The 11019-nt window shown below is 57.0% G+C and overlaps 3 protein-coding genes across 3 annotated transcripts; 1 reads left to right on the top strand and 2 right to left on the bottom strand.

Annotated features, from left to right (window-relative positions):
• Positions 1-97: 97 nt before the first annotated feature.
• On the bottom strand, positions 98-2421 carry BXZ73DRAFT_80482 (uncharacterized protein; the record flags this gene model as incomplete). Its single annotated transcript, XM_048023293.1, has 6 exons — positions 98-234; positions 310-517; positions 828-1096; positions 1157-1918; positions 1974-2149; positions 2248-2421. Coding segments are annotated over 6 exons (1726 nt in total), but the record flags the coding sequence as incomplete, so codon positions are not given.
• A 689-nt stretch (positions 2422-3110) lies between these two features.
• On the top strand, positions 3111-3676 carry BXZ73DRAFT_105097 (uncharacterized protein; the record flags this gene model as incomplete). The annotated part of the gene is made up of 3 exons (XM_048016134.1): positions 3111-3216; positions 3299-3376; positions 3441-3676. 3 exons carry the CDS (start codon positions 3111-3113, stop codon positions 3674-3676), a joined length of 420 nt encoding a protein of 139 aa, XP_047874120.1.
• A 770-nt stretch (positions 3677-4446) lies between these two features.
• Positions 4447-9090, bottom strand: BXZ73DRAFT_105096 (uncharacterized protein; the record flags this gene model as incomplete). The annotated part of the gene is made up of 4 exons (XM_048016133.1): positions 4447-4854; positions 4908-7412; positions 7474-7567; positions 8810-9090. 4 exons carry the CDS (start codon positions 9088-9090, stop codon positions 4447-4449), a joined length of 3288 nt encoding a protein of 1095 aa, XP_047874119.1.
• Between the last annotated feature and the right edge of the window lie 1929 nt (positions 9091-11019).

Here is an 11019-nt window from a genome sequence, read left to right as displayed (position 1 = left end):
CAGGATTCTTCGACAACCACTCCCTCGCGCAAAGGGCGCTGTGCAAGAGGATGTCAACTTTGGTGTTACACCTGCATACACGGTGCACAGTACTTACCGGGCAGTGACGAGATGGTCATCAATGACGAGAGGGCGGACATCTTCACTTTCTTCTTCGAAATGACGGCCCCAGAGGCCGGTGAGGTTATAGCCTTCGAAGTCGTCACCGAGCTGTCAAGTGGCTGAGAACCATCCCTTCGAGTGACAGTTTTGGCATTGCCATGAAAGCGTGAGTAGACTGACAAAATGAACTTGAAACTAACGACATACATTGCGATTTGCGCCGCCGTGGAAAGGGACTGTAGTGAGGGGTGCAACGTGCCAAACGTAGGAGGGAGGTGCCCCGATGCGCCACCCTGTGGAGCGATGGGTGCGGACGCCGCAAAGTTGAAAAGCGGAGGCATGGAACCCAAGAGCGATGGCGGCGACGTAGGGGGCTCGTTGCTAGCCGACTCTGTGATGGACTGGTGTCCTTCAGCTGAGAGCACAGACAGAGTCGACGGGGTGATACTAGTAGAGTCGGATACTGGAACAGCCCCACTCGGGGTTGCGCAGTTCACAGAACGCAAGGCGGAGAGGGAGCTCGGGGACGAATCTGAGGGTGCGGCGGGCCGTGAGACCGATGACATCGGAAGCGGGGAGACTCGATCCATTTCGGGTGCGCCAACTGGGAGCGCGGTGCCTGTTGATGTGGTCTGCAGAGTCGCTGTCGTCGCAGGCAGCATGAGCGAGAGCGCAGATGACGAGTCAGCCATGTGGCATGGACTGTGAGAGTATGGGTGACGTACCAACGCTGGGCACCGAGGTTGGTGGGGGTGTTGCCTGCGGCACGGATGCCGGTTCGGACGTGTCAGGCTCGGCCGTGGAAGGTGCTTGCATGGCTGATGGGTCAGTAGGTGGCGTATATGAAGACGATCCGTGCAGTCCAGAAGCAGCCCCCGCGACGCCTGGCATGCTGGACGAGCCACCGAAGAGGGCATCAGGGATGGACGTGGAGGCTGGTACATTAGGCGACGGTGGTGTGCTCATACGTATACAGCGTTCAAATAGATTGGCTCTGTATACAACCAAGACCTGTCAGTGAAGCATGCACAAGTACATCCAATAGAAACCTCACCCAAGTGCACTCTCAATGATGAGGGGAGATCTGGGAGCCGGGGCAGGCGTCCGAGTAAGATCTATGGTCTGCGCATCTGTTCCGGATGGGGGAGTCGACGGCTTCTTGCGACTAATCTTGGAGGGACGTGCGGGCTTCGGCTGAGGGGCACGTCGTTTGCGCGAGGCGGTCGTCTCTTGCTCATCGTCGGAATCTTCGTCATCTGAATCGACATCGCCGCGCTTGTGCCAGTTGGGATATGTGAGAGTCGCGATTGCGTGTGCTTTCCACTGGTCAGCCCCGTATCGGAGCTCCGGGAACGCCTCTTCCATCTCATTGGCGTAGTCGGTCCTGACAGTGGCACGGGCTCCACCCCATGTGGCAGGCATAGTGCGACCGCCTTCGCGAAAGCGCGACCAGATTGCACGAGCGCGGTTGCGCATGGCCTTTGCCCGATACCCATCGACAACCTCGCCGTCACTATCTTGCACGAACCTCATTGTGACGTTGATTCCCTTCGCAGCGCGTGCACCGCCTCGTTTTGACTTGACGGAGTCACCTTGACTCGGGCTGGTGGCGTCGACAGCAAGGTCGGCAAGGGGGTCCGTGACGGTGGAGAGAGTCTTGCGGATCTTGTGCCACTGGTGGGGGTACCATGTCGTGACTTCAGGAAAGTCGCTGTCCTTGAGTGGAGGCCGAGTAACTGGCCGTGACCCAGCGCCACCCCCGGCCGTGACCACGCCGCCCGCCCGAAGCGCGTCTAGCAGACCCGTGTAGTTTGTCCTAGGGCGGAAAAATCGTTCAGAGAGTGCGAAGGATGGCAAAGCGGAGAACTCACTTGGTGGTATCCAACTCGACTTCCATTCGCTGATGCTCCGCCTGAAGGATGTCGAATTGCTTTCGCAGCACCTGATAGCGGTGTTGCAAATGAGAGAGCTGTTGCGCAGCCCCAAGTGGACGGGGAGGGATCTGGCTGTAGCCGGAGCGTTGAGGGGGAGGTGTCTGATACCGCACCTGTGGGGATGAAGATGTATCAGTGGGCAGGCGACGCACTGTAGGACCCAGGACCGCCACGTTGTGCAATGTGACTGGATTTCAAAGAGAATACTCACATGTTCTGAACGGAACACCGGTTCTTGAAGGTCTTCTTCGCGGTAGTGATAAGGCGAGGAGTATCTCGTTGATGAAGTGTGACTTTGAAAGAACAACTGTGAGGACAAGTCGTCAGAGCCGCCAATAGGGTCGCTACTGCCGGTGAAGTGCAAGATAGAGTCGTCCGAATCCATAGCGAAACGGGCGAGGAGTAGATTATCAAGGTAGAGAGAGTGTGGAACAAACGGTGGTAGGGCCGCAACGGGACGAGAATGCAGGGGATTGCAGTATAAAAAGAAAGGAGAGTGAGAGAGGCGAACATACCTCCTCACAAATCCATGCCTTATATCCTCCTTAGTGTGTGGACCCCGTGCACACCCACTAGTCGTTCATTGCTGTTCTGAAAGGGTCGCGTTCCATCCCAGTGATCTCGTGGTTGTTGCGTGGTTGCTCCGGGCAGGGTCAAACTACGGCAATCTGGTTTTTAGCTCAACTGCACGAACTAAAATACGCGGGTCGCTTACTGGGGCAGGGACAGGAACAGAAACACTTGGAGGCTCTGCCCTTGTCGTTCGAGACAGGGAGAGAGGCCCAGAGCAACTCCAGAGCTGCGAAAATGATATGAAATGGTGAGCAGTGGACAGCACATCGGCAGTCTAGGGCAGCGTATACTACATGCTGCGTATGGGGAAGAAACAAGACTCACTGGAATGATGACTCTAGATTGAGTGTCTGAGATGATGTTTGGCGGTTGCAGGGAGCAAGACCTGGCGGTTGGCGGCGCAGGAGCTGGTGGTTGGCGGCGCAGAAGCTGGCGGTTGGCGGCACAGGCTCGCACAAGCGCGCCGCGCCACCAGCCGTGGGATAATAACGGCACGTGACAATGCGCGTCCCCGCAATCGCGCGCGCTGCCTGCCTCGAGTTCAACTTAGATCTGTCTGCTGCCTTCTCATCTGCTCACTACCGGGAGATGCTGACATATATCTACAGTGAGTCTCCTATTCCACCACTTAGAATGCAGCACTATAGCTATAACTAACCATTTCTTGCCCAGATGTGCCGGTCCTATAGACTCTGCCACCACCACGGCCTTTCTGCCCATCCCCAAGAGCTCCCGCTATGTGCTTGGACCAGGCTATGTATCATTAGGTATGTTTTACACTCCATTTGCGCATTCCATACACTTGCAACTGTGTGCTCCCCCTTCTCCAAGGACACATCCTCCTCGCCCCGACGACGTCGACACCGCGACCATCAAAACTCTCCTCGCCCACGGCTTCCCTCCTCTCCCGCTCCCTCGCCAATCTCTCCGCCACCGTCGCAAAGTATGCCGAACATGCCGGCTGCAAGTCCATCGTGGCGCGCGACGCGATAGAAGCCTTTGGCGAACTGGGCACCAACATGGACGCGCTCAGGGAGTACTGCGCCGTTGAGGGCTGCGCGACATAGCCCGCTACGCTGTCCATTCCACCAGACACGTCGAGGAGCTGGCCGAAATCAATGGTGTGTCTCCTCTTCTCGTGCTCTCTCTCTCTGCCCTCATTCCTCGCCGTCAACGCGCAGAGAGTGGCGAGTCCGCCGCCGACCGAGGGCGCGCAGCTGCGTTCAAACCCGCCGCCGTGTCCATCACCACGCCCAATGCCTCATCCACGCCCAGCCGACACGCGGAGAGTGGCTAGTCCACCGTTGACCGAGGGCGCACAGGCTGCAGCTGCCAAACGACGCGGTCAAGCGGGAACGCTCCGCGACACCCCCGTTGTAGGTGCAGATGCCGACTGCGACCTCGACCGTGGACTACCATGCGGTCGTCCTGCACGACCAGTCCTCGCTCGCCGTCCTCACCACGCGGCACCTCCCCTCGCGGCCAAGGTGGACAGGGAGGAGGGGAACCGGATGCTGCCTGGGGCGCAGGCGCAGACGACTGCGGTGCAGGACCGGGTGGTGCCGTCGATTGCACGGCAGGAATCGCGGATCCCTCAGCTGGTGCGGCACGTTCTTTCGGTGAGTCCAGCGTGTTTGTTCTTGCGTGGGTGCAGGGCTGCTCTGCTCCGAGAGAGAACACAGGCTGATGGTTGGTGCCCGACGCGCGGCTGTATGCGATGTGGAACTATGAGCCGAAGCGGTTCGACGAGATGGGCACGGTAATGGGAACGTTGCATTGGTGCTCGCCGGACTCATCTCTGTCCCGTCACGATGCAATGAGTCACTGATCTACTGTTTTAACTCAGTCCGCCTTCGCCATCACCTCCACCTGAACCGGCAGCAGCACCCTCTCCCTCTCCGAGCCCCTCAACCACGCCGCCAAGATGTGCGACTCCGAGACCAGGCTTCTCAACGACAAAAAAGCGACCGGTGAGGTCAATCTGTTCGTCTCGGTGCTCGATTGGTTGCGGGTGGGGAACCATCGCCACAACAGACTTGATGTGATGAACCGGGAGGACGGTGAGTGCGTCGTCACCACCTGGAAGACATGACTGAATGGCCCCATAGGACAACTCGAGGATCTTCGGCTCTGGGGTTCCCCACATGGAGACCATCGCGACTGTGTGAGGCTCCGTTCCACCTGGGAGCTTGAACTCGAAGAAGTAGCGGATCTCGCCATATGAGACAACTTCGTTGTGCTGGATCTGTAGTGACGGTGTGAGATGATGTTTATCGGATATGGGGCTCTGAACTTTACCTTCACATTCCGTGAGATACGCAATTTGGACTCATTCTTCATTGACTCTTTCCAGAGTGATCGAGCCACCTGTCCGCTCGGAAGGAGCAACCGAGCCCAACGGGCAACACTGAAGGTGTAGTCTTGGGGTATCTCATGTGTAGTGTGTTGCTCCCAGTACGCTCGAAGGGCCTCGGATTCTGCAGGTGTAACAGGAGTGGCAGCTTCCACAGCACGGAGAAGCACATAGCCGGAGCCGACCTGCTTCGCTCCCTCGGGAAGGTCTCCTGTGGCATACTTGCTGTGCTCAAGCTCCGGGAGCATTGCTGTGAGGGCGATCTTTTGAGCGCGTCGCAGACCTCGATGGGCGAGGTTTGCATATGGATCGACGTGATTGCGGAGCTCTTGTACGAAGGAACCTATAACACGCTCCATGACCCACTGGGTGTAATACGCCTGCGGCCCGAGGCGCTCACACTCTTCGCAGATGTGGGAGAGTGCATGAATGCTTTGTCGAATGAAGTGCAAGCGATCTTCTCTGCGCTGGTAATAGAGCTCTTCAAACTCGGTTGTGAATGCGAAGAGATGGTCGTTGGCGTCTTTGAGGGCGTCTCGGTGAATCTCATATGCTAGTGTGATCCGGATAGCGTAAACAAGTCGGCAGAAGTTTCGGAAGTATTTGATGGGAAGAGGGGTGGCATAGAGGAGAGCTGGACCGAGGCCGAAGACATATATGAGAAATTCCCATGCTTTGTAACCACTCTTGATTTTGAGAGCTGGGTTGCGAGGCGGCCGATCGAACGAACCAGGAAGGTAGCGAGTGCAAGCTTCGACGTGAGCCCCATGTGCTTTCCACACCTTGTCATCGCTAAAAACGGCCCAATCCCAGTCTGCCCTGTTGTCTGTCTTCTCGCACTGCAGGGTACCACGGAAGAGGGAGATGAGGAGGTCGGTGATGTTGAGAGAAACGAGATGCATCTGGTCTGCAGGGAAACATGCAGGAATACCCAAGTACGACTTCTCGGGCAATCCCAGCAGGATACTTGGCTTTGCGATCCCGGTCTTCAGGCGAAGCTTCTCATACTGAGTCTTGTTTTGAGCTGTCAAAAGTTCACGGAGGTTCTTCCGATAACGTTCAGAGGCAGACTCGATGTTTGATGCCTGCGAGAGGAGTACGTAGTCTTCATGATCACATCCGGCTACAGCATAGTTGTCCGGTTTGAGAAGTGCTGGATAGTATGTGGTTCCGCCCTTCTTGTGACGACCACGAAGAGGACAGTACAGCCGGCAACCATGTGCACCTTGGTGGCCGACAAACCCGTTGAGATAGGTCATGCCTGGGCCGTCTGCAGTGACGAGGGCAAGGAAGAGGTCACTGATAAAAGTGGTATCCTGCGAAGCATCCCACACGTGGAGACCTTCCTTGGCTAGAGCAGCAAAGTGGTGGAACCCAGGGAAAAGGAAGGAGTCGACGTTCTTCGGCTTGTTCGGTCCAGGAATGAAGCCACCTGGGAGGATATACCGGATCTTGTATCGGTGATCGGGACCGAGATTGAGGATGACCCAGATGTACATCCAACAGTCAGACTGCTTGTTGCGGTAGAGCTGTGCACCGTCTATCGAGAACATGAGGACGGTGTCACCAGGCTTGATTGTTCCCGAATACGCTCGAAACAGGTAGTCCTTGCCTTTGAGATAGTCATCGAAGATCGTGATATGACGGTCCTTCTTCAGCTGGTCGAGGATGATAGTGGTGGTCTTCTCTCGAAAACGCATCCTTTCCGCGTTTGTTTCATCCCGAAGCTGAACGGCGAGTTGTGGACCGACTGGAATGGTGTCGAAGGTGCGTCGTGGTTTCTTCTTCTTCCCCCGGGATGAGCAAAGAACACTCTGGTCGTAGCGAGGTTCATTGCATGTAGGGAGGGGACAGGAATCGAGTTCAGAGAACGGCCCCGTAAAGCCCACGCACGAGTTCACACACATGTCGCGTGTGAGGGGGACGATACCAGTGAGCTCAGTGACCTTTTTCTTCATCTGCCAGTGGGTGAGAAGCTTGGTGCCAGGATGGGTGAGCTCGTAGTTCCTGATAACGCTCGTGTAGACACTATCTGCGGAGGTATGGGTGTCGAGGAACACTCGTAGAGCGAATTCAAACAGAGGATCTTCGAATGACGGGTCGTCTCGGAGCGGGGTTGTGAGGGGATTCCTGAGTCTATGGAGTGTCTCTGGGTCCAGGCCGTCGTTCTCCAGAGTCGCATTCTCGATCGCTTTGACGAAATCGAGGGCAACTTGCAAGTCGTGCCATGCCGCAGTAGCGGGTAGTCCGAGAGAATCAGGAGACTCTTCATTGTGGTCATCATTGGGAGGTAAAGCAGCTGGGTCAGGAATGGGGGAGGGGGGTCTACTCTCGAAGGGTGTGGGCACATCGGGAGACGGGGTGCGGGGTTCAACTTGTGGAATGTCGTCTATGATGTCGGAGTGGTAGTATGGGAGAGGTAGGCCACCTTCGTGCTCCGAGAATGGATTCTAGACATAGATTACACGGATTAAATACGCAATTACATGGCAGAAGCAACACACAACTCACCAGGCCGTCCATCTCGACCTCGAGCTCGTCCAACTCTCTCGGCACCCGAGGGCGCTTCGGAGGCTCGTCCGCGGTCTCTGTGCTGCCTTCGCCTCTGCTAGATGGCCCCCCCGGAGGATCGTCAGATTGTCTTCGACCGCGCTTCCGTGACCTTGAGGCAGAGGGAAGTGGGGGCAATATGGGGAGAGGAGGTGTGTCTGGTCGGTGTGCGGCACGAGGCCGATTGCGATGTTTATGGATGGTCTTTTGCGAGCGATGTACACCCTGACAATCTTCACACCAGCAAGAGGCCATTTGAAGCTAATTGGAAGACGTGCAAAGAGAGTGTGGTCGATTGCATGGACCAGCGGCGCGCAGAATGAGACCAAATGGCCGGCGACGCGCACTCCCAAGAGCGAACGGCCGCGCGTTCTCGAGATAGACGCCAAGAGCATGCGTGCGTGCACACATCGCGCCGCGCGAACACGCGAGACGCCGAGAGCGTGCGTGCGCGAGCATGGCGCGAACACACGAGACGCCGACAGGGATAAGACAGACATCACTCGTGGGAACAGGGCAAGGTCCGAATCACGGCCAGACACATCCAAAAAGTGCCTGACGTGCACTCTGAATCATTTTGGTTCGTATCTACTCGTTTCGTTCGCGCGGATTCATTCTGACTCGATCTAGCTCGCCGGACTTTTCACTGGGGGTTCGATTCCGCACGGGGCCAATCGCGCGCCTATGGGCCCGGACCTTGGACGGGCTGATGAGAACATTGTTGGGAAGACGTGATGGGACGTCCTTCTGGAGACATAGTGAGCGGTTGAGTGGAGACCGAGATGGTAGAAGCCATGAGAGGCGCACCGGGGCTTCGACCTAGTCCTTCGTCCTCCGCAGGATCCTCGAGGCTCGTCTTCTCAGAGCAGTGCGTCCTGTGATCCGCATTGAGAGTTCAAATCACTACAATCGCGGCGAGCTGTGCGAGCTGTCAGTGACATCGCGACCCTCGTCTGGAAATCCTCCAACCTGGAGTACCAGACGGCCTTCGTACGGCCAGTCAAATGCGGCGGCGGCAGTGCGGCAGCATGACGACCAAACCCGTCTCTACTCGACAAAATGAACTCGGCAGTTGAGGCGCGCGGCATCCAGAACACAAGAGCGAGATCGCCGATAGTATTAAGAACGAACCTTACATCGCCTGTCTACAGACTAAACACAGCACGGGGGATCAGTCCAATGACTCCGCCACCCCGTCCGTCCCAACCGGGAATCGGTGCTCGGCAGACCGGACACCTGTGAAATATCGGATCGGTCACGACAGAGGCTCGACTCGACAATAACCACGGGGACATACCTCGCAACCATCCGCTCGCCCGGCGGCAGTGTGTACGCTCCGCGCTGGATGGCCGTCTTCACCGCCGTGAACAGGCACTCGCCGCAGAGCACATGGCCGCATGGCGTAATCGTGGCGTTCGTCGGCGGAGAGAAGCACACCGGGCATGTGTACTCGGCCAGTGGTTCGACTTCGCTGAGCGGGACTGCTTCCGGGACCCGAGCAGGCCGCGCCTTCCCTTTGCCCTTCGAGCTGGACGAGGATGCCTCCGATGCGCCGTCGTCGTGGGCCGCAGGAGGCATGGGGCGGCGAGGGGGCGATGTTGTTTCAGGGCAACCAACGGACGGGCGGGCTTCGGCGGAGATGGCATCGCTATGCTCATGAATCGTCTGTTCGTAGTCCACAGACGGATCCTCAGGGTGCGTGGAACTGGCGCCTGAGATGGCGTGTGGCTTGGTCGCAACCGTGTCTGGAGACTGTATACGTGTCGAACAGCCTGCGGGTCCTACAGGGCCAATCGGTGACATGGGTCCAGAATCTGGTCGGCACTGAGAGACGATACTAGATTCACATGGCTATAGCGCACCTGAGGCTCTCGCCTTCCCCTTTCCCTTTGCGGTCCGGCCAGAGGTGCTACCTCGCGCATGCGTCTGAAACGCATCCCCTTCCTCCGAAGATCGCAGTGACGGCTCCTCCGGTTCCGCCTTCACATTTTTACGACGTCGTTTCGAAGGACCGGCTGTTATCTCGTCCAATGGATCCGGCGAAGGATGTCGCTTCTGCGGAGCAGGTCCAAACGAGGGTTCGTCCAAGGAACCCAAATCTATTGCTCGTCGTCAGCGAGGTGCTTTCGTGGAAGCTTAAGAGACAAGGATAGAACGAGGGAGACTAGCGCAGCAGGAGCTCCGCACTCCCACCAGAAGTGTTTCACGAATGCAACGCAACGCATGATATGTTCGATGACCAACGGCGTTCGCCGAGGGGGAGGCTTTGTAAACCACTGCTCTTTGGGACCAAAGACGTCAATCCCGCCGCTCAATGAACTCGGACCGACCTGCGCTCGCGCAAGGGTTTATCATGGCCTTAAAGCGCACGTCTTATCGAGAGTGAAGCTACGAGATTGTGGGATCATGTCTGGGGAAATTTCCGCATAGCGATTTATATGCACTGGAGGCGCCCCAATTCCGCATGGTTGGCTGCGACAAAAATGCATGCACCGTTGGGAACCGCCTGCACATGTGGGATCGAAGGCGAGTAAAAAGGGAAGTAAAGCAGGGCAAACAGGTGAAGCGACAGGCCAGCACATATGCTCCTCGCCGGTCGTGCCACTGGTGTTGTGCCAGCCCTTTCGTGCGCAAAAACCGCTTGACGGGTTAGAAACAAACATGTCGGTGCATATAGGGGCAAAATGCACGACACAAACCGAAAAGAAAGCTCACTTGATATTCCTTGAGACCTCCTAGGTTTGCCATTGGTAGGCGGCAGCGGTTGGTGTCTCCGCCCCGAGCGAGTGCCGGAACTACGAGTCGTCCGGGGGGAGGCCGAAGACCCCGGTTGACCATGCAGGTCCTGGCGAAAAGTTGAGAATGAGGACTCAGCAGCGACTGACTGCGAGCGTGAGCGCGAATGGGAGCTGGACGACACCGAGCTTGGTCTTGATGCGGTGCTTGGGCGAGGCCGGAGAGAGCGGGATGAAACGGTCGTTGGCAGCGGAAGTGGAAGCGATGGCAGAGAACTAGACGCAAGTGGTGTCGAATGCATTTGTGCGACAAAGTAGAGCCTGGAGGCAGACGCCGGACCGTTACGGCCAGAGACAAGACGCGGAGACGAGCCACCGCAGGGACGCCAGTCAGACGCGCTCGCTTCCTTTCCTTGCCTCCACCGTCACTGGCTTCCGCGCCCCCTCATCTCTTTTGCCTGCGTCTCTTTGCGTCTCTCAATCTCCTCCGAGAATCAATGCCTGCTCTATCGATCCTGTCCGCCACGAAGACTACTTGAGCAACAAAGATCAACAATGCAAAAATGTTATGGGACTTCTCGCCTCCTCATCAAGCCTCATCACCGCTCCTAATCCCGTTGAAGCCGCGTAAAGATTAGCAAAAACAGACCATCCGATGAAGCCGTTTATGCGTCATAGAACTCGTCATTTTGGTGGTGGAAACACAAAGGACCTCCGGTTGAGCAATGCTTTTCATGGGCTATATGTGCGTTCCTTCTCTTTTGTACGCATA

This window comes from Epithele typhae, assembly GCF_022376455.1.
Source record: "Epithele typhae strain CBS 203.58 chromosome Unknown BXZ73scaffold_60, whole genome shotgun sequence".
NCBI lineage: Eukaryota > Fungi > Basidiomycota > Agaricomycetes > Polyporales > Epitheliaceae > Epithele > Epithele typhae.
This window is presented reverse-complemented; position numbering and strand designations above follow the sequence as displayed.